At 39.4% G+C, this 22311-nt stretch overlaps 2 protein-coding genes across 2 annotated transcripts; one reads left to right on the top strand and one right to left on the bottom strand.

Annotated features, from left to right (window-relative positions):
• The first annotated feature begins 3222 nt into the window (after positions 1 to 3222).
• rab4b (RAB4B, member RAS oncogene family) lies at positions 3223 to 14573 on the top strand. Its single transcript, XM_042415102.1, has 8 exons — positions 3223 to 3426; positions 6906 to 6986; positions 8200 to 8314; positions 8530 to 8592; positions 11219 to 11373; positions 11538 to 11633; positions 11787 to 11963; positions 12069 to 14573. Exons 1-7 carry the CDS (start codon positions 3411 to 3413, stop codon positions 11900 to 11902), a joined length of 642 nt encoding a protein of 213 aa, XP_042271036.1. The 5' UTR covers positions 3223 to 3410; the 3' UTR covers positions 11903 to 11963; positions 12069 to 14573.
• Positions 14574 to 15428: 855 nt separating this feature from the next.
• Positions 15429 to 21716, bottom strand: ap2s1 (adaptor related protein complex 2 subunit sigma 1). Its single transcript, XM_042415416.1, has 5 exons — positions 21554 to 21716; positions 20895 to 21044; positions 20301 to 20414; positions 17977 to 18036; positions 15429 to 17104 (listed from the first exon to the last, which is right to left on the bottom strand). The coding sequence occupies exons 1-5, from the start codon at positions 21554 to 21556 to the stop codon at positions 17003 to 17005; spliced, it is 429 nt and encodes a 142-aa protein (XP_042271350.1). The 5' UTR covers positions 21557 to 21716; the 3' UTR covers positions 15429 to 17002.
• Between the last annotated feature and the right edge of the window lie 595 nt (positions 21717 to 22311).

The raw sequence follows: 22311 nt of genomic DNA, 5'->3' as shown, positions 1-22311 counted from the left end.
TCTGAAAGATATGAATTTATGTTATTGTGTAACTGAGAAATTCTAAATGGCATTAGCAGTAGCTGTCTTCTTGTTTGTAAAAGCACAAGACGCATGTCTTTCCCTGCCTGGTGTAAACCAATAGGTCTGTAGGTCTCTGGTTCTGTTCTATTTTGGACCTGTCTGCTGTGGCCTTAAAAGAAGTTGGTTTTTAGTACGTAACCTTCACGTCAGAAAGACTTCTTATGAGGAGAACAGTAGACGTGACCACATGCTAGCCTTCCACCCTAAACCAAACTGAAACAAACATGTCCAGATTTGTCTGTCGTCAGAAATGTTTCATGTCCCTTTTTTCCCTCTTTTAGCAGTGTCAGAACAGACAGGTGTTTAATCTGATCAGAATAATATTAATGATTTGAACAGCAGTCACACAAAATATGAAAAATAAAAACATGACACAATAAAACTATATTATAAAAATGATACTGGAATGATAAGATATCCATCCTTTTTATGGTCTTGTTTTCATAGATAAAATGAAATGATTGTAGAGTAGACTGTTGTCTATTTATAGCTGACTCTAGGGCATCCACAGCAGCACATCTCTCTTGATAAAGATGAAAGAGCACTGAACTATGAATAGCTAAAAGGAACCTGATATGCCAGACCTTTCTTTTTTTATGTGTGACCCCCAGTATTACTTTAAAAGATGCTCTCTAATTATTATCCCGCATTTCTTGATTTCAAAGACTGCAGTTCTCCTTTGTTGACGTGTGGCTCCCACTCCTTTACTTACAGTAAATCAAATAGCCTGGGGTGTCTGTGCTAATGTGTAGCACTCTACTAGGGGTTTACTGATATGAGTAGTGCAGGGTGCAGTTCAGTAAGGTGGGGTAGAAACTGAAGTGGATGCCCTGGCTGGCAAACAAACAGTTGCACAAGAGCTACTGTGTAAAGTATGCACATAAATACACCCCCTCAGTCTGAATCAGAGCTGTACTATTTGTTCTCAACCCCAACTCACATGCAAGTCTGTCTGAATGCCCCATTCAGTTTTTGACAGTAGGTTTTGAGATTTTTTCAGTTTTTCTGTTTCTGCAGTCACAGCGCCTCTGTAGTTGATGCCTGTTAGCTGTAATAAAAGTCTTCTGCCAAAAAGCCCTCACAGAATTCAACTCATTAATGCATTCACACCTCATGCCTATTTTTATAGCGCTGTGTGTCTTAATAGCCCTTACTTCATAGAATCCCTTTATTTCTGTATATAAAACAGCAGGTCATCACAAATCCCTCTGTTTTACTGTATGGCCAATGAGTCATGATGTGACAAACACCTTTATGTTTTACAGTGATGCCAGCCAACTGCAGAGCTCACCTGTCTTGAGAAGTGAACCGCTCAAATTATCCTCTGGAAAATGACTCATTGTTTGTTGTAAACATTGTGAATGTCACTTGGTTTATGTGGGGCTTCCCTTATATGATCATCATGAAAACATTTCTTTTGATCTCGGTTTGAAACTGTCTGCAAGGGGCATTAAAAGGGTCTGATTCTCCCCCCTCCTCCCTTCACGTGTATTTGTCTCATGCCTCTCTGAAAGTATGCGTGAGTCCATCAGTTCTACCTGCTGTTAGTCTAAACTGGCTGTTAGAGACACAATAGTCCAAGGTCAAAATCCCCCAAAAAACCCACACACAAGCCCAAACAAATATCTGCTCTGACGATGACACCTGCAACGGACAAGAGGACAAGAAAGAGAAGAGAAACAATGAGCAATGAGACACCCACAAAGGTAAGCAGGGCAACTAACGGAAGCAAAGGCCTCCCTCTATTCTTTCTGCCTGCCGCACACCTTTGAGGTCATCCTTTCTTGCAGCCCACCTTAGGAAAACATCCGTGCCCCCACACGACGCTGAGCCTTGTGTTTCCTTCTGTCTTTAATCTCAGTGAAAAGAGCTTTTAACAAGGCCGGGGAGGATGAGGGGATCTGCCAAAGCAGAACAAAGGCAGGGAGGAACTAGGAGAGATAGTAGCAGAGTGGAAGAGCTCTGTAATTTATCACCTGTTGCCCCTGGGCGGCCCTGCACTCCACGCCCCGGGCTCTGTGCGATTGTGTCTGTGTGTGTATGTGTATGCAGGTATGGAGAGGTGATGAATGAATAAGCAAAGAACAAGAAAACAGATATTCCTCATTCCTCTAAAACCTCAAAAGACATTGCTTTGAGCAATTATCTTCAGGGGAAAGTAGTCATCTGCTTGCCAAAGACACCACATTTATGCATAATTCTCTTTGCCACAGATTTTGTATTCATTCATTCATTCATTCATTCATTTTTGACAACGCACATTTATATTGTGATTACAATATAATTTAAAGAGAATATCTGATATATTTCCCCAAAATATGTAGCGATACAAGCAGTGTGGCCAATAAATCAGTTTCCATCGCACATATCTTGAGTATAACAGTGCAAGAAAGAAAAGAAAAAGAAGTAAAATGATAAATACAAATGACCCAAAACTGTATATCATGTTATGTCACGTCATGTTGAGGCTTTAGGACTTGCAGACTGTACAACTGCTTTGACTACATCTCGCAGTCTCTAGAAAATTCAGTCCTCAAGTCACTTTATCTTTGTCTGCCACCTTGTGGCTTGCTGTTAGACGTACACTGCAGACATGTGATACTATGTAAGTAAGGTTTAATTTTAGACTATAATATTAATTACCGATTCAACTAATTCTGACTAGACTAACATTGTGTTTTCTGAATAAAACTGTTTTAATTGATAATGAGAAATGCCGGTAATTAGACTTGAGTGGTAATGGTGCCTTCAAATTCTCTAAGTGGAGACTTTCTTTTCATTACTAAAAACGACTTTTCGTGAATTTAGGTTAATTAACAATAAAACAAAATGGAAACTGTGGTATAATAGTCTTTTGTAATCTTTTGCTTTACTTAAAAATCCACGGGGACACACTTTTGACAAACGGAAGGAAACAAACGCCAACTTAATAATAAATTGTCTAATTCCATCTAATTTTATTGATCTTTGGGGGTATTAATGAGGTATACGATATAGACTCAGAATATGATATGTGTACAAACCAATTCTCATCAAATTCCTGTTATTCCAAAGAGACACCGGCTTATTTTCGACCATTTTGTCGGGTTTGTGCCGTTGATCATGAATTAAAAATTCCAACATGGCCAACGATACGTGAAGGCAACACTAGATGACGAATGACGTAGCACGCAGCCGCTGTGTTTGGTTATGGTCGGAGCGAAGGTAGCTAGGAAGGGATCAAGGAAACCTCTAGCATCGTAGATAAATACACCAAAGAGGTGTGAACCCAGCGAACACAGCTGTCACAACACCGAGACAACAGTAAAAAAAGGTCCGACTGAGTCCTTAATACAGCGAGGGTCAACATGTCTGAGACATACGGTATGTTTGTGCGAGGCGGTGGACTAATTTCACGCTTGCTAGCTGTTACATACACTGAGCTCTGTGGTCTGATGTGACAGCAAGCTAAATGAGTAGCTTAGGTTAGCTGCTGGCTAACCTGCCACCTCATCATGTCTGATTGTTTTAATAGTGATAACTACTGTTTGCTGCTGACATTTCATATGAGTAAACCGCCGTAACTGATGTGCTTCATGTGTATTAATTGGCACATCTATCCTACGATGGCGGAGCGCAGTGCTTCCTGAAACGGTCAGTAACATCAGCAAATAACGTTAGATGGTGATTCATTTCCAGGTAAAAAAAAAAAAAAAAAAAAAAAAGTTAGGACAAACTTCAGACACAGAGCTGCAGTAACATGTCGATACTTGAAGGACGTGTACACAGACGCTGAGGTAACCCGAGATTGCTGAAAGTGAAGCAGATTGGGTGACCTTGCAAGCTGTAATAATGTTGCATGCAATCATAGGTGCTGTGTATTTTGACAGAAGTAACGTTAGCTATTTAGCTGCAAGGCCTAAATGAGGAAGTTGGGTAGCTGTGGCTAATCATCCCTCAGTTACCTGTCGAACAGTTGCACGAAAGGCGTGGTCTCCACCACATCCTCAATCCCTGTAGCTTCACCTCTGTACTGCAGACAGTCTAAACTAATGTTTATAAAAAAACATAGTTTCACCTGTCTGCGAGCATTGGCATTATATGCGAAACCACTAGTGCTACTGACAGGAAGGTATTTCTATCCTGTATAAATTCATTTAACACGACTCTGTTTGATAGTAGGAGTTGCACAATAGGCCAGACACTGTAGACTGAGTTGTTTTGAAATGTCACACCATCAGTCTGTGCTGTTGCATCCCCCCCTCCCCACCCCCCTCCATCTCTCTCACACACACATACTCTCTCCATCTGTTTCTACTTGTTCCCTGTATCCCTCATTCCTTGTATGAAACTTTATCCCAGTGGGCAGTATTTATGTAAAAGTGCCAGCGCTAATGGTAGCTGTAATAGCCTTTTATTGATTTCTGTCTCAGTCTCCTGTGCTGTCTCCTCTCCTGGAGGGCCAGTAGTCTGGCCAAAAATATATATATATATATATTACAGTAAGTACAATAAGTACATGGCCACAATAAATTTTCCCAGAAATTCATTACATTTTTCATGCTTTATGTTTTTGTTCTTTCAATAGTTTATCGTATAGGTATAGAATTTTTTTTCTAAAAATCAAATATTATAATCTGATAGATTTTACCCACTAATGTATTAGGAGTCATTTTTCAGAGTGATTCTGAAGTAAAGCTCTACATGGATACTACTTTGATAAAACAAAGAATGTTTTTTAGCATTTGTTTGGTGTTATTGTTTAGTCTGTAAAATGTCAGAAAACGGTGGAAAATGTCCATCACAAGTTCCTAGAGACCAAGTTGGTGTTGTTTTGACCAACAGTCCAAAACCGTGAATGTTAAATTTATTGGGATATAAAACAAAAAATAAGAAAATCCTCACATTTGAGAAGCTGGAACCAGAGGATGTTTTGTGTTTTTGCTTCGTAAATTACTGAAACAATTACTTAGTCATCGAAATTGTTGGCAATTAGTCATTTCAGCTCTATTAACATCACCTAACATCATCTTGCGTATAAAAAAATAGTATGTTGTGTTGCTTCGCATTAACTTTAGCCATTAGTACACATGACATTTTGTATCATATTTTATTACTAGTGAAATTAAATCTAATATCTCCAATATCCATATTTGCCTTCTGTCTTGCGCTGCATTCATGGATGAAACAGATGCATATGCAATCAAGTGCCCTGTGCACCAGACATAAACCTTAGGTAGATCTGGGCCTGATTGTGTTAAATGTTGTCACAGTGTAAGTGAATGCACATACCACTGATAGTCTGTCTCCCTCAGGGGTTATTTAATATTGATGTGTAAAAGAACACAATAGCCTGAAAGGCTGCCGTTGAGGAGGGCAGCGCTGCACTCTTCTCTCCATATTGCTTTGACATATTGACAGCTTGATTGTTGTATGCAGATCTCACAGGGGAATATGTGATGCCTGTGAAGACGCCGAAAAGCTGAGGCAAGCTTTTAAAACAGAGCTGTTAGCTTTTGATCCTGTCAGTTTTGCTGTCACGGCCATTGACGACGCGTGTTTGAGATGTTACACTGACTGCTGTTGCAGAAGAAAACTCAAAGTGCGTGTTGGCACCTTCGCTTTGCTGCCGCCACTCTGTTGCCATGTATTCGACCTCTAGCTCGTGTTGCTTGAGAAAACACCTGCTTCAACAAACAAAGGTGCACTATAAACTGTGCTGGCAGCGTGTGTGTGTGTGTGTGTGTGTGTGTGTGTGTGTGTGTGTGTGTGTGTGTGTGTGTGTGTGTGTGTGTGTGTGTGTGTGTGTGTGTGTGTGTATGTATGTGTGCGTGATAGCAGATGAAGGTGGCCTCAAGAGCACCAGCATAATAAGTTTAAATGTCACACAGGAACAAAAGATCAATCTCATCCGCTCTCCCTTTTTTCCTAAACAACTGCCTCTTCTGTTGACCTTGTGTGGAGCTGAATATTCACAGGATGTTCACCTGGCTGCTAATCTCAACAGTAGTCACTAATCATTTGCTAGGCCAGCACCCCTGCCTGCAGAGCCAGCGCTTAAGCTTAAACCGAAAATTGCTTACTGTCCTTAAACTCCAACTGAAGCAGGCTCTCTAGAGGAAAGGTGTAGTTTGCAATCAGTATTTTCTTAAACACACCACCACTCTTGGATTTCCTGTTATTCTTTTACTACCTCTCTGTGCATTACTCACTAACACAGACTCAACTTATGTGTCTCCCACCCATACTTTTCATCTCCTCAATCATTACATTGTTTAATATCTCATGGATCTAGTCGGAAGTGCGGCATAGCCTACGTATGTAAATGCCTCTTGCCCTATCTTTAGTCACAGCACACAAAGACTGTCTTCACTTTAGATGGCCTTGCATGTCAGGGGCCTTAGTCATTTGGGCTCTGGATCATCTGTGTGGGATGGGTTGTACTCTCCGGAGCAAGGGCCCACTCTTCACAACAAAAACAACATCTGTACAACCAGCTGGCTGTGGTCATTGAATCCCTGTGCAAGTCAGTTACCCCTAAGCCATGTTTAATAACTCTAATACCTTGGCTTTGCTCTAATGACATGTATTATTAAGTGCTTCTTCAAGGTTTCAAACACGGTCATTCTCCACCTCAGACAAACAAGCAATTAAATTAGAATCGTAAGCAGCATGTTATACTGATTGCATGCAATGCCAGGTGATTAGAAGGCTAATTTGGGGTTGTTGGACACTGTGAAAGTAGTAGCTCAATGGGATTAAAAGGATTGTCTCTGAGGATGGAAGAGCACAGAGCAGCAGGTTTAGATTCATTCCTGACATTGGTGTTGCATTGATCGCTACCTCCTCTCTTCTGCTTTCAGACTTCCTGTTTAAGTTCCTGGTGATCGGCAGTGCCGGGACGGGGAAATCCTGCCTCCTCCACCAGTTCATTGAGAACAAGTGTAAGTTCTCCTTCATTAAAGCCCATTAGTCACGCCAGGGATCTATTACAGTAAATATATAATTGTATTGTTACACAGACACAGAAATTGAAACGGCCATGTAATTAGTCCTGTTGATTTCATAAGTCGTTTCATGCCGTGCACAGTCAGGAGGTGACAGAGAAGTCGCAAAACAGTCACTCTCACTCTCTGCTGTGAGGTTGCACTCACAGTTCCTCCTGAGAAAGTCATTCTTTCACAAAGGAGCAGAATAGTTTCGCGTCTGCCCAGATTCCTAACGTTAACAGACAAACATAAGGCATGACGCCACGATTCACTGGTTCAGACTGTTCCGGACATGCAAGACCTAAAAATAAAATACTTTTCAGGATGCAGAGATGAAAATTTATCAAGCTGCACAGTTAATCCTCCGTGGTGGTTTGTACTTTCCATCCACGCCCATATACATACACAGCTTTCAGTATGAGCAGTGAAGCGCATCAGTACAATCCAACAACACCGTCACATTGAGTCAAAACAACACCTCTTTAAAACAGTGTCAACAAACATTACAAGTGTCATAGAGGTAGACTTTGTGGCAGACCTGTTGTACTGGATTGTATTAAATTATACACAGAACCCTTGAAATTAGGTGTTTTGTATAAGATTTGTGGGTGGCTTATAACTAAAACTTTTTTTTTTCGTTCCTGCAGGTAGTCTAAATAAATAATCAGTGTGATCTATGCAAGTAGTGGTCTAAAAATCCACTAAAATCACAAAAAACTCAGACATACACACAACCACTAACACACACATAGATTAATTTAATTAAAGACGTGTTAGGTCCCTGTGCTGTCAGCAGAGAGAGAAAGGGAGGGCAGGTTGACAGTGTTAATCTCCTGGATTCCCTCTGGTCCTCTGATGTGGATATGAGCCGTTTGAAGATAACAGCTCATGTCTATTCAACAAGCACAACACACCAACATATTATAGATTTAAACTGAGATTCTTGGAGCAGAGTTGAAAGTGTCGTCTCCATTATACCGGTGCACACGTAGGTTAAATGGAAAGACTTTACTCTTAGTGCCACTTTTGTTCAGAGTGTTGCAAAGAAAGAATACATAAGTGCATTATTACAAGACCAGCACCAAAGTTACTGTTCTGCTCTGCTAATAGCTCACTTTCTCTGCATTTTTTCACTCTCTTTTCTCTTTTCTCTGTGCTCTTGCTGCAGTCAAACAGGACTCCAACCACACCATAGGCGTGGAGTTTGGCTCCAGAGTGGTCAATGTTGGTGGGAAGACGGTCAAACTGCAGATCTGGGACACTGCTGGACAGGAGCGATTCCGGTAATGTTCTCCAATATTTCCTGCTTAAAAACAAAGTTTTTGAAAATACGAAGTTACTGTGAATTGCTGAACACACATGCTTCACAGTGCAACCACAACTTATACCGCTGAGCAGCACCATTGGAGTAGATAAGTGCTGAACTATAAGGCACCTTGATGATGATAGTAATTCTGAATTCAGTATTTTAACTGAGATGTCTGCGTTCCCTCCACAGTTCTGTGACACGGAGCTACTACCGAGGAGCAGCAGGAGCGCTCCTTGTCTATGATATTACCAGGTAAAACAATCACTGCATTCTTCTAATTTTATATACTCCCCATTGTGGGATACACAAGCATGCTATCCACATTTTCTGCCAGTGTAGGAAAGCATTCAATGTTCTATAGACGTCCATTCTCAGTGCATGTGTATTGGAGGCTTCAAGTTTCCACATTACACTTGAGAAAGTTGCCTCTTTGACCAGGATCGGCTTCCGAACTAGTCGTGATGTCACAAATCATGCTCGTCGGTACGTGTCTTTAAACTCAGATTTAAGGTGAGCTCAGAGAAACTTTCCTTCTTCAGCAGACGAAAGTGAAAACATCCTTCTATTGTCAAACTCTGCACATACATCATTCCGCACAGTGAAGGTCAAACATCCAACTGAAGGAACAAGACGAAAAACAAATATTTGACAAGAGGTGGACTTTAACTTTTCCACAGGCACCTTGGGACAGCTGACGTTTACTAAAGATAGCGTCCAAAACAACTTCACATAGTGTTATAAGTTAGCATACACGTTGTACTGTCTTTTTAGCCTTGTGCTTCACAATGCTGAAACAACAGCAGCAACCCGGCTCCGGTGGGAGAAAAGCATCTAACGGCACCACAGGCCCGCTGTGTCTTCCTTTCTAGGTAATAGATCGGCCTAGATCTGCCCCATTGTCACCAATACCCAATCTAGCTACTTTAGTCAGTATCGTACCAGATATCCGATATTAGTATGCATCCCTACCAGGAACACAGAAAACAAGGAGCTGTGGCAAATCTGGCACATCTGGCACCTGCCTAAGTAGTAATCACACTGAGTAAACTTAGTGGCCTCAACAAAATTTTACAAAAATGTAGCTTGTAATCATTTTTCTCCTCTCTCTCAGTTTTTTAACTTTAATTTACACACTTTATTTTTATGAGTGGTGTAAATAAATAGTGTCCATACCACCTCCAGAAATTGTGCAATTTAATGACTATGTACCAGGACATACGGCGATGTGAAAACCAGAACCCACTCACAGGCTTCTGTTCCATAAGCTATGGGTTACAATAGAGAGGTTGTGAAATCAAGATGGAGTGAATTCAGTAATGCAGAGTGACAGGAGTGTAATACAGTTTGTGTTTGTGAGAATGTATGGGGTTTTGTGGAGCAGGGAAGTGGAGCGCAGACTGGCAGGAGCTGTAATATAGTGGCATCCTCTGGCAGGCAGCAGTCTGGGGAAAGCAGAAGTCCATCACAGAAAGTGTCACTTGAGGAAAAAACAGGGAGAGCGAAGGGAGAAAACTGCACAGGGAGGAACCATGAGGATGGGGAAAACAAGAGAGAGTGGGAGATGGAGACATTTTATCACTTTTTACAGGTGAGAAGGTTAGCAGGAAGATGAACAGGAAAGTAGATGAAGGAGTGAAAGAGTTTGTGATTTAGATGGTGACTGAACAGCCTGGGTCCCATCAGCATGTGAATAAGGGATGATGTCATCCTTTAGCCGTTTGTGAGTACAGCTATTAACAAAATTTTCTGCTGACCCGCACCCACACCCTCATGCTACCATGGACACCAGGGTCCTGTCTCCACGGTGACCGGTGGCTTCAACCCAGAGAAGGTTCCATGAAAGTTCCCTCTGTGACTCAGTCTCTATCTGTCTAACCTTTAGACCAGCTGTGTTGTGAATAAAGTTGGGTTGAGTTGAGTTAAAGTTTCAAAACATGTACTTTTGTTTGTTGCAAAACTGTTGCTTTGTAACGACATGCACAAAGACGGTATAAATTATTACCCCACCAAGAGATAGGCTATAAAGTTTCAAAATTTTATTTGATTGGCTAATTCAAGTTAACTGACACTAACTTTAATGTCCCTTGAAGACACAGTAATTATGATATATCTGAAATATTTCTGATCTCACACTCTTGCAGATAGTATTTTTTCCTTGGATGGGAACAATCTCTGGCTATTAAGCTAGTAAGCAAGCGTTTATGTTAAGGTGTTTAGATGAAGGAGGAGGCCACTATTTGAGGAAGAAAAATAAAAATCCATTTTAAAGGATTCAGTAACTATTGTTTAAAGATCCCCTCCAGACATTTTTGTGACATATAAAATTACCAACTTGAACATTGTTAAAATTACATCTCCTCCTTCTCACTCATTAAAAAAACCCCAGAATCTATGATTTGTGATGTCACAAATAATGCTTGTAGGTACACGCCTTAAACTCAGATTATCGGTGAGCACAGAGAAACTTTCCTCCTTCAGTAGATGAATGTGAAAACAGCCTTCTAGTGTCAAACTCTGCACAGTGAGGGTAAAAACATCTAAGTAAAACAACAACAGGCGAAACACATCTTTGAGTGGAGGGCGGCTTTAATAATTTAATTTAATAAACAGAAATGGGAGTGCATTCTTTACCACGCAAAGTCCTGTAAATGGACACCGATAGCATATGTGCATGTGGTTCCATTTATACTTATACTTACAGGTGGACATGTTTACAGGTGTAGTCAATGTGTATGTCATGTGAATCCTGACGACTATGGACATGATTAACATTTGAACTTAACATGCTACAGGGCGACGCTTTACCCCAACTATACAACAAACTTGAATGTGTCCTCTCATCCCACTATGTGTTCATCTGTCCCGTCCTGTCTTACAGCCGAGAGACATATAACGCCCTGACCAACTGGCTGACAGATGCACGAACACTGGCGAGCCCAAACATTGTTATCATCCTGTGCGGCAACAAGAAGGACCTGGACGCAGACAGAGAGGTGACCTTCCTGGAGGCCTCGCGCTTCGCTCAGGAGAATGGTAACTGATGTTAAATCCGCATTATCTCACATGTCAAGTCTGCATCTCTACTTCTTACTTCTTCCACTTGCTTGCCATTAGTTATGCATCCTTATCTTATCTTTTGTTTCTCCTTTTTTTTCTTCCACCTTGAATGTGTTTTTTTTTTTTTTCTGCATACGTAGAGCTGATGTTCCTGGAGACCAGTGCTCTGACGGGGGAGAATGTGGAGGAGGGTTTCCTGAAGTGCGCTCGCACCATCCTCAACAAGATCGATTCAGGTAACGCCTACTCATTTGTTTGTCGAAGAGGTGTCTCTGACTTGGGTGTTTCTGTGAGAGTGAAGCCCTGTGGATCTTCCTGTACGGTTGCATGACAGTGTGTAGCGTATTTGTCTTCATCTGTGACATTTGTCGTTTTGGTTCATTTCAAAGGAGAGTTGGACCCTGAGAGGATGGGTTCAGGTATCCAGTATGGAGATGCTTCGTTGAGGCAGCTGCGACAGCCGAGAGGCAACACCACACAGAATAAACAACAGTGTAATTGCTAGGGATCGGGGCCCCACCCTCACCTCAGCATACAGGCCCACACAGAGAGGATGTCCCCTACAGGTCAGTGGCAATGGTATCAACTCATCTTTATCTGGAATCTCCCAATATTTTTTTTTATTTTACTTGTTATAATACTTCTACTTCTCGTCTCCTTCCACATCTCAGCTCCAGGTGTTTTTTGGTGTGTGGTGCCCTTCCCTCTGCAGTCTCACACACCTTGGATCACCTGGATGAGTGGTCACGGAGATCACTGCAATCCCTGACCCCTGACCTCTGGCAAGAGTCTCTACTTCTTGCCTGAGGAGGTCAGCTTTGCCCCTGCGACTGGACAGGGAAACCCCTCAGTGTGAACACACTGGGATCATAAAGAAGCTGAAAAACGGTTTCTCAGTTGCTTACCAGACAAGGACAAGTCAAGGGTTGTGTGTATGGGCTGCCCCACTGTTGTTTTTATCTCTGTGCTTTTCTTTCTGGTTTTAGTAACATGCTTTCTACTTTTGCACATCTTTGGTTGTAAATTATTATTGTTAAACTGTTCTGCATATATTCATAATTCAACCTGTCCAGATATGATTCATGAATAGCTTGGTCAGCTTTTTTTGAGTTGAAACATTGATATTTTGCTTTTTATTAACCATTTGTTTGAGTCCTTATTTGCACTCAGTTTTCCTCTTTATAACTTCAGTCTGTCATTGATAGTGACTAAGTGATAAACCATCTAAACGTGTCCTCTGATGAGTAAAGTGAAGTCAACATGCACAGAGTTTGGTTTATAATTACTGTATATAAATATAAACCAGATACAGTGTGAATCTTTTATAGGGTTTCTGCATTTGTTGTCCAGTAGTTTTTCTCAGAACTGATCCAAATTGAAGCAGCTAACTGGTGGCATAAAGTGCATTTTTGAAGTAATACAGATCCAAATGTAGAGCTCGAGGCTTTTACTAACTCTAGAGTGCGTGTTACATTGAGTCTGTTGAATTTTTGCTTTGCGTTAAAATGCACTATTATGCTGTAGAGTATTGGCCATAGTGAAATACTCGATATTGTGAATTTTTAGCACTCCCATCACCGTGTCCCCAAAGGGAATGGTCCAGTCACTCCACTTTCCACAAAATGAGCTTGGGGTTAGGTTAAAAGCACAAAAAAAGAGATATTTTCCTCTTTATTTTACTCCAATGGTCCCAAAGTCCGTAGATTTCCATGATCAGATTCAGCCCATGTTGAAATCCCCGCATCTCTGGTCTCATTACAGTAGAAGGTTAAGAAAGGGTCATCAATTCTTTGCAAAACTAACAATGTCTTTGACTCCTCCTGCTGGGCTTTTTTCTCCATTTTCTTGACCTCCCTTTAATTCATGCTGGTCCTCATGCACATACTGTACAAGGGACGTCACAGGAAACCACAGTTGGTTTTGCCTCAGTGCCATGTTTGGGGAAAAGTTCCTGCCGCCCACCCAGTTCCCTCATAGAGGCTTGACACAGTTTAATCGTGCAAAGTTGTACGCGAGCCTTGATTAAAGTCAGGATTCTGTTTTTAACCCTGCAAGTAGTTTTTACTTCTCCTTTGTTTAGCACAGAAGCAGCTGTCTGCTCTGATACATAGTGAGTTTGCAGAGCTGACCCAGATGTTTTCTCCTTAGATCAGACCCTGTGTTGCCCCAGAGAGTAGGGAATTTCCACTGAAACATGCTTTCCTCCTTCCACGTAACACTTGACAGTAAGTTCGTGGTGGTGCTGGAAGAGAATGCGAGATAATAACTTTAAAAACTTCCCAAACTCTTGCCCTACTGTTGAGTCAAATGCACTGCTTCTGTCTGAACCACTGAGAGCAGGTCAAACCGACCCAGCCAAGAGGAGATCAAAAACAAACTGCCTACAAAAAACCTATTTCTCATGTCTTCTCCTCATGTGTTAGCATATTTCCTCCCAGACAAACCATATGAGTTTCAGCTCAATTGAGCCAGCACACCTACAGGAGGAAGAAGGTGAACGGTGCAAACAGGATATAGGACATATAAGATATCAAGAGACAGATGGTCAAAAACATTTTCACAAAATCTTGGCATTGTGTGATAGTTTGTCTCCTTCTGCAAGTGCACTTTTACTTTTTTTTTTTTTTGTTCTGTTTATATGCTGTAACTACAGAATTGTACATTTTATTTTACTTGAACTGTATACTGTAATAAAGATTTTAATTGTAGATGTTATCATCATTTCTTACTAAATAACAACTGAGATCTTAATTTGATTCCCTTGTTTGTTGCTGTCAGGAGGCACGACTTGAGTGAGAACTCCTGCTGTCTGAGGTTTAATTTGTTTATTACGCGCTGCTGACGTGGAGGTAATGATGAGAGGATGTTGACTTCCTGTAGCTGTAGGAGGCCATCAGTAGCAACTCTGATCACTCATATTCACAAGTTGTTGCAGACATGGCACAGCCTCTTTATCTTTACTGTTGATCTGTACGTATTATCTGTACAGTTCATAATAAGAGCTCATAAAAAAAGCCATATAAGGATTATTTTCTGACTTCAACCTGTATGGATTCAGTCATATCATGAACGCAGTCCAACTCAGTTGTTTCTTAGTAACTAATGTTATATAATCCATTGAAATACTACTGTACATCTCAAGTAACCTATGCTGTAAATAAGATTTGTCTATTGTCCATTGAGGGTGAGTGTTGCTCATTGATTGTAATGATTATGCAATTCCCAGTAAACTTGCTTGGTTTTTCAGTTAAAATCTTTCACCTGTCTCCTGGATGTTAATGAATCTGTGCTCAGGTTGTAGCCCGCAAGAGTTACAGCACACCAGATTCTTGAATATTAGTGTACTGTAACTGCCTTTCCTGTATTCACAAACGTGAGCAACGAGTTAGTGCACATTCAATTGATAGCCAGCTGAATAGGCGAGCCGTGAAATCTAACAATAGAATCCATGTCCATGATTCATTTGGCTCATCCGCCATTCTTCAGTCAAATCGTTTCTCTGAGGCAGTCTGGGTGAGGTTAGGATATCAAGAGGACTCAGGAGTAAATGCCCTTCATGTCCAATTGTCTGGATTTATGCTCCTGGGTCGATGGAGCAACGGCTAGAGTGGTTTAATGTAGCTGATGTGGATATATTGACTGATTTATTGATCCTAGACAGGCTGTCAGTATGACCTCATAACCAAATAGCATAATTTACCATGGAGAGGCTGATATGACATGCCACCAGATGGTGCTAATTCATTGGATTTAAAACATTAGGGTTCCTGTGTTTAAAGATTACTTTTACAGGTTAATTTATGAGGTCAATTGTTTTCTTTTTTATTTAGGTCTTGTTAAAAGCTGATGCATACTGAATACTTGCTAAGCCGAAAAATACGTCAAGGAAGAATATTTATTACCTGAATTTTAAGGAATTTAACTCATTTTCAAGCAATAAGGTCTAAAAGACAAAATTCTAATTTTTAATTTTGATGCAATTCCTTTTTCATATAAGATTATCATCAATTAGAGGAAGAGACCAATCAATGTTCATGTATCACTTCATCTTTTATTTTATTTACATATAATGGGACATATTGAAGTGGGTAGTTGAGTAATACATACAAACACACATCTTCCATCAACAAACTCACACAGGTGGACGAGAAGGGAAGCAGTACATATTTCACTATTGCCTAATCATTAAAAAAATTCAAAAGTTCAACAACAGTAACATTTGAAACCACCTTTGATACTTTTGTGACTGGATATGGTTAAAACTAGAGTTTGACAGGTAGTCTCAACAACATAAAAGTCGATTTTTTTTGGCTTGTTAAAGAAATTTAAAAGCCTGTTTATTTTATGTGATGCCAAAGGAATTTCATGGATTTTAAACAAGTAAATACTGTTCAGATCATACATAGAGTGAGCAGGAATCACTCTTTCTGGAATGAATGTGGTAATTTCACAATATTCAACGTACGCAAGATACACGGTATGTACAGACCATACGAAGCAAACTTCACAGTACTGCTTTATGTAAAATATACTTTGTATTTCCAGGTTGGTTTCCGTCTGAGTGTGTTTTAAGTGTTTTAAGTGTGACCAACAAGCACCATTTATTGTAGAGTTGCATCAGATGATCTGCATTACTTGAGATGCCATCGTAATGATTACAACATCCAGAGTGCAGCCGTCTGAGACAACATAACCTACACTGTTTATCATGATCAGTCGTGAGGATGTCTGACACAGCACAGGTTGCCATAACACACCGTCAAAATGGCACTCATCTTAAGTACTCTCCATTTAATTATGAACTTGCTGTGGTGGGTCAATTGCTCGAAAGGGCTTTCTAGTTGTAGTTTGCTAGCACTGTGATCCAGATATAAAATGCACAGTTGCCATGACGAGTCTATTACGACATCACTGGCAAGGTCTTGGCTTTACACAGTTTTTATACAGGCGGCTGGCTGCAAGATTGTTGTAAGTCAGTCAAGTGCTGGATGCACATGGATGATTATAGGCGGTTTCTCTTTATATATGGTGCTTGTTAGTTACAGTAGTGCCTTTAAACGAATATTGAGGTTAATGAAGGGTAGAGAGGAGGGGGGGCACGGGAGGGCAGTGTCACACTGGTGGATCTTTTTCAGTGTTTCCACACTGCACAGCAATAAATGCAAACAGGTACTCTATGAAATAACTAATTCCTGCAGCCCCTAGATTTGGGAAAAGTTAATGTAAGATATAAAGTTAATTGTAACTCAGAGCGGTATATGAAATGTCAAAAGGTCATATCTGCAACATGTTGAAATGTACTGCCTTTATACGAGGCAACTTCATTAGCCGTACAGATACAGAATATTGCAACACATTGATTGCTATGACAAACAGGTTACCTTAACTTCCATATTACATATATCCATTTGTAAACAATATTATGCATTTCTATTTCTAAACAGTCCCCTCCTGAAGTTCTGTAAGGGGTGTCGTCTGCTCTGTCGAGGCAGGAAAATGATAAGGGGGGGAATCCTTTCCAGAGTGACAGGAATAAAGGGTGGGGTTAGTTTAGGTGCCAGGGCAGCAGATTAATGGGCAGATAGGAAGGATGGTTATCTGTTTTCTACTCAAGCGACTGGAGCATGAGGAGCTGCTTGAGGACCTTGGTCTGACTGGTCTCCCTGATTTCTCCTGCTAGGAACATCTCATCTACCACCGTGTACACCTGGAAACAAAGACAGGCCATGTATTAGAGGACAGAAGTGCTCCATCGTTGCGAAGAGAGGAACAGAAAGACTAAAATAAAGTATGAATATGACAAACCACATGTAACATAGCTGTGACTGAAAGCAAAGTGACACTACCTTCTTCCCTATACTTGAAAGGATTGGGTTTCCTGGGAAATTGTCCTATACAATGCTAAGTCATCATCTAGCCTGTTGTTATCATTGCACAACTTGACCTCTGTGTCATCAAAACATTAAAAATAACCAGTTGATGACTAAACACACTGAGTGGCTAATGTTAGCGCAGACGAATAAACATGGAGAATATGAAATCACAAACTTGAAAGGAGTGGGTGACTTGAGATTTTAAAATAGTTTTGGCCTAAGAGCAGCAGTAGATCAGTTTCATTTTCCAGAAATGAGGATTTCTCTTTTTTTTCCTTGTTGTAACATGTCAAACAGTGCTGTGACAAACGTGGGTGGTGCTTTGCTTAAGTGAAACATGGAGGTGGATGTTCAGACACTTTATTTAATTAGCAAGAAAAGTAGCAACAGGTGGGGGATGCTCAGATGTCTTTGCTGCTTAGCATTTACATATATATATATATATATATATATATATATATATATATATATATATATATATATATATATATATATATATATATATATATATATGTAAATTTAGTTTAATTTCACTGAATGACTGCTGTGGTTGAGAATTACAGTGCATATCAGTTGCCATGGTATTACAAGGAAAGACATTTTCTCATCAGCCTTTTGTCCTCCTCTGCTCCTCCTGTCTGATCAAGGTGTTTTTAAAGTAATGTGAAAATCTCACAAAGCAAAAATTATCTCTCGATGTCCTTACCTTGTAGAAGTTGAACACAAGGTCCAATTCACACACGTTGTGAAAATACTCATTCAGCACCTGGCAGGAAAGAGAGGAACAGTTTTTATTTAATCAGATAACAGCCAGCACATAACTAAATAGTCTACTTTGAGAAGGCATAAAGATATACGGTAATTAGTTGAATGTGATGCATTAGTGCAGAAATACAATGACGCTGTAGTAGCAGCAGAATCCACTTAACAACCATGTAATAGGCTGATTTCCACTACAAGGACATCCATCTAAAATATGCCAAATTAAAATTAATGTGGTTCTCGTCTCATCTTGTTTCCACAAGAGATGATTTTTAAACTGATATAGTATCGTTTACAATGGCACACCTACTGACCTCTTGTTAAGAATTTGCTAATGAGAGTAGTATTGAAGTACCATGATGTCCTACTGTGAACTGTTGTGCAATTCAACTCCGTTTATCTTAACCTGATATTTTAACAGTTTTCAAATCATTGCATTGATTTTCAGATGGTTATTTGTCTATGAATCTGTGGGCAAATCTAACAGCGAACTTCATAAGCACTAAGTAAGACTGTAAAACGCACTTAACATGCATTCCTTCATAGTCAAACATTACATGAAATGACCTTCACCCCTGGACTCTGGATAGAAAACAGTCTGTTTGTTTTAGCCAAAAACAAACAGTAGATCGTACTTCAAGTGCACAATTGCAGTCAGTACTCTTTAAATAAAAATATAAATTGGTTAGAAAAACAAACAGCTGTTAAACAGCTCACCAACTGACTGAACAAGATGCAAATGAGCTGCCTAATGCCACCTTATAATTACCAAGTTTTATAATAAACATAGCTAGTTATACTGACTAAGTCATTGATTTAACTAAATAATACATTAATTACCAAACTAAAGAGTTTTATTTCAAATGTATGAGATGTCCACCATTCAAGAAAATGACACCATCTATCCCATATGGACCAATAGCATGAAGGTCTCCAGAGGCAGAATAACTTGTGTTACGTCATTTATGCTATACTGGCTGACAAAACGAATAAATCTGAAATCTAGATTCTGCATTTCTATAATGAAATCCTTCAGACATTTTTGTGTCACCATACATTCCTTCAAGCAACACATGGCTGGTATACAAATTTGCCAAATTATCATACAGAGGGGGGACCTGTTGTGTAAGTTTCTATGGAGTTAGGCTCTTTGAAAAACTGCAATACAGACACATTTGTCAAAATGATGACATTGTAAATACTATGGTGGAAGGTAATAATACACAGCAGTTACATTGAAGGATGAATTATGAAAAGAGCAAAGATCAAGGCAGGCCAGGGCACACATGTCCTGAATGGAGTCTTGTTTTAAATTGTTATAAATGTGTAATTCAAGAAAACAATTTACAAAACCACTTTTCTCCTGATATACTTGTGAAAGTAGCATGACTGATTCACTTAACTGAGTTCTATCCACATACACTCTCCTTTAAGTAGGCTATTGTTTGAAGAAAGCATTTAATCTATGAACAGCAATGATTATGCTTTCACAATTAAATACACTAGAATTATTCCTTGTTTATAACCATACACTGATGTTTTGGAAAACTGTATTTGTGAGGCAATATCTACCAATTATAAAACAAAATAAAAAGAAACGCCCAGAATCAGATTATATTATTTGAGTATCTGCTATCAAGCAATATCTGAAATGTTGAGTAGGAAAAATACTGAAATGTTTTCAGTTTTTGGGGTTTTTTTTTCTATATTTATCTGTCTGGGTGTGGTGGTATTTGTCATTTCAGTATCTGTGCAGTCAGCTGCTGTTTGTGATTGGTGATCAATTTGCTATTCTATTGCTGAAGGCTTATTTCCAGCATCACTTGACCTAGCATTATCTAACACTGATTAAAGTTAATGACACACCAAACATAAAAGGAATTTGAATGTTCTTGCAATGATCTGATAATTTTGATTCTGTTGAAAACAAAATGTTGGATATTTATCATATTGATTTAGATACCATTGTGTAGTTAGTGTAGAGCCACCTTGTATGATGCTTAATGTGAGGCATATCACCCATAAATTTCAATATTGAATAAAACACAATTAATTTCCTCAGCTACATGTCATTTGAGTCTAGTTCACAGTATAATTCTCACAAGAATGCAGGTCTGATATTAGGAAGCTGTGAGACAGTAGAGGAGGGGACATTTTGAAGAAAATCATTAACAGACATTCCTGAAAACAATCAGACCATGAAAACTAAATCATCATAGTTCGCTTACTGAGTATCTCCATATATCATGTGTTGTGTGCGTCAGTTACCTCTACAAAGTTGTGGATTCCCTCGAGGTATGCCAGGTTGTTATCAGTCACATCCACACAAATGCAGAAGTACAGTCCAGCATAACGCCGGTAAATGATCTTGAAGTTCCTGAACTGTGAGAACAACACAAATAAAGCCTTTTTAACAACATTGTCTCTCATGTAACGACAACTACGGTAGCTTCACTTGAGTTTAAGTTTCCCAGCTTTGAAGTGAAACACACCCAGTATATTTCTAATGACGTTGAAAGAAATTTCCTATTAAGTCTGACTGATAGACCAGGTTTTTGTTTCTTTGGATGGTATACTGATAAAATGCTACGTACTGGCTTCAGTGACTTTTTCAAATTGCTTCTTAAATGTGAATTCTGCCTTATCATTTTTTAAGTAGCTAGTGGAACAATACTTGTAATGTGGGACACAAATGAGTCAACCAATTATTTCACTAAGAACTTGCCACAACAGAGTTTGCATGGTTTCTGTCATTATACTGTGGGACTTGATGGGATTTAGAAAACGTTGGTCCAACTGATCAAAATAACGAACTGAGGTGTGTCAAAAATCAAACATGCATACACACAATATGATACATACCTCCACAAAGTTGGTGTGCTTGGCATCCCTGACAGTTACCACAGCATGCACTTCCTCTATCAACTTCTGTTTCTCATCATCATCAAACTGCATATACCATTTGGCCAGTCGTGTCTTTCCAGCTCGGTTCTGGATCAGGATGAAGCGGATCTAAAGCAATGCAATAACGCATTTTACAAAACAAGAGGGACAAAAAAACGATTACAGCAGGAATAGTGTAAATGCAATGCTTGTCCTAACTGTCTAGGTCAGGTGATTATAGTATACAGAAGATTCATAAGTCATGACAAAATTATCTAACGTTACCTGTTTGGCTCCTAACTGTCAATCGTTTTATAATTTAACGTTAAATGTGTTTAATATGTAGCAAACTAATAGAAGGGCGTCTAAGAAGCAGTTATTTAGATACTAGTAGCATTAGCTGGACCACACCCTTTAATTTTGACAACAAGCTTGCACAAGTCTTTTGACAAAAGTGAAAACTACTGTCTTACGACTTATTTGCTATAATTGGTGGCTGGTTTCTGTTTTAAAAACATCGTGACATCAATTATGTGGCCTTGGCATGCTAACGAATGAAGAGGTTATCTGGCTAAATGCTAGCCAGCTAGCGGTTGTATGCTACTATGAGAAGAAAATAGTGCTGTGTTCATATTTACCATTTTCGTCTCCTAAATATGGACCTTATAAACTCCAGAATAGCACGTTCCTGAGCAATTATGCTACACTTTTACATAAATACATCAGTAATTTTTTTCGACCGCTTCTCCGCTATCTTTCCCCAGCTAACAGGAAGTGAAAATGTACGCTAAATGACGTTGCATGATGGGGAATGTAGTGTTTGTCGTCCCATTTAGAAAACATGGAATGCAATACGCTACTACAAGTACCAGCATCCATCTGCGGCTGTGTCGTGCTTTGGATCACATGAGAAGCAAAAGGGCCGTTACCATTATTCTCTCTGTTCCTTATTTCACATATTTTTCAGCTCTCTAAAATCTCCTCAAAACCATAAGAGTATGTGTAGAATCGATAATTTTAATCATATTTTTGGAAACATATAGAATTGGCTTTATTTTATAACTATTTACTGTACTTTTATTATTATTATCTTATTTTATTGTCTTTGTCCATCTATTTTGTATTTCCTGTTATAAGACTTAATTATAATTTCGATTCACAATGGTTAACATTTGAACTATGATGAAATGTAATGTGTTATGATAAATAAAGTTCTAATTTTAAAAAGGGGGTCACTACTGCTATTTTCTGTCAGCTACATTTTGATGTATAGTTACTAAATACAAATTAAAACAAACTGTGAAGATAGTTAAAGATGATAACCATTGAAAACATTTTCATGTGACACTTAACAAAACTGATCAGACTTAAAATGCAAGTTTCTTAAAGGGAAAAA

The sequence above is a fragment of the Thunnus maccoyii genome, chromosome 6 (genome assembly GCF_910596095.1).
Source record: "Thunnus maccoyii chromosome 6, fThuMac1.1, whole genome shotgun sequence".
Classification (NCBI taxonomy): Eukaryota; Metazoa; Chordata; class Actinopteri; order Scombriformes; family Scombridae; genus Thunnus; species Thunnus maccoyii.
Note: the sequence above shows the minus strand (reverse complement) of the source record. Positions and strands in the feature narration are given on the sequence as shown.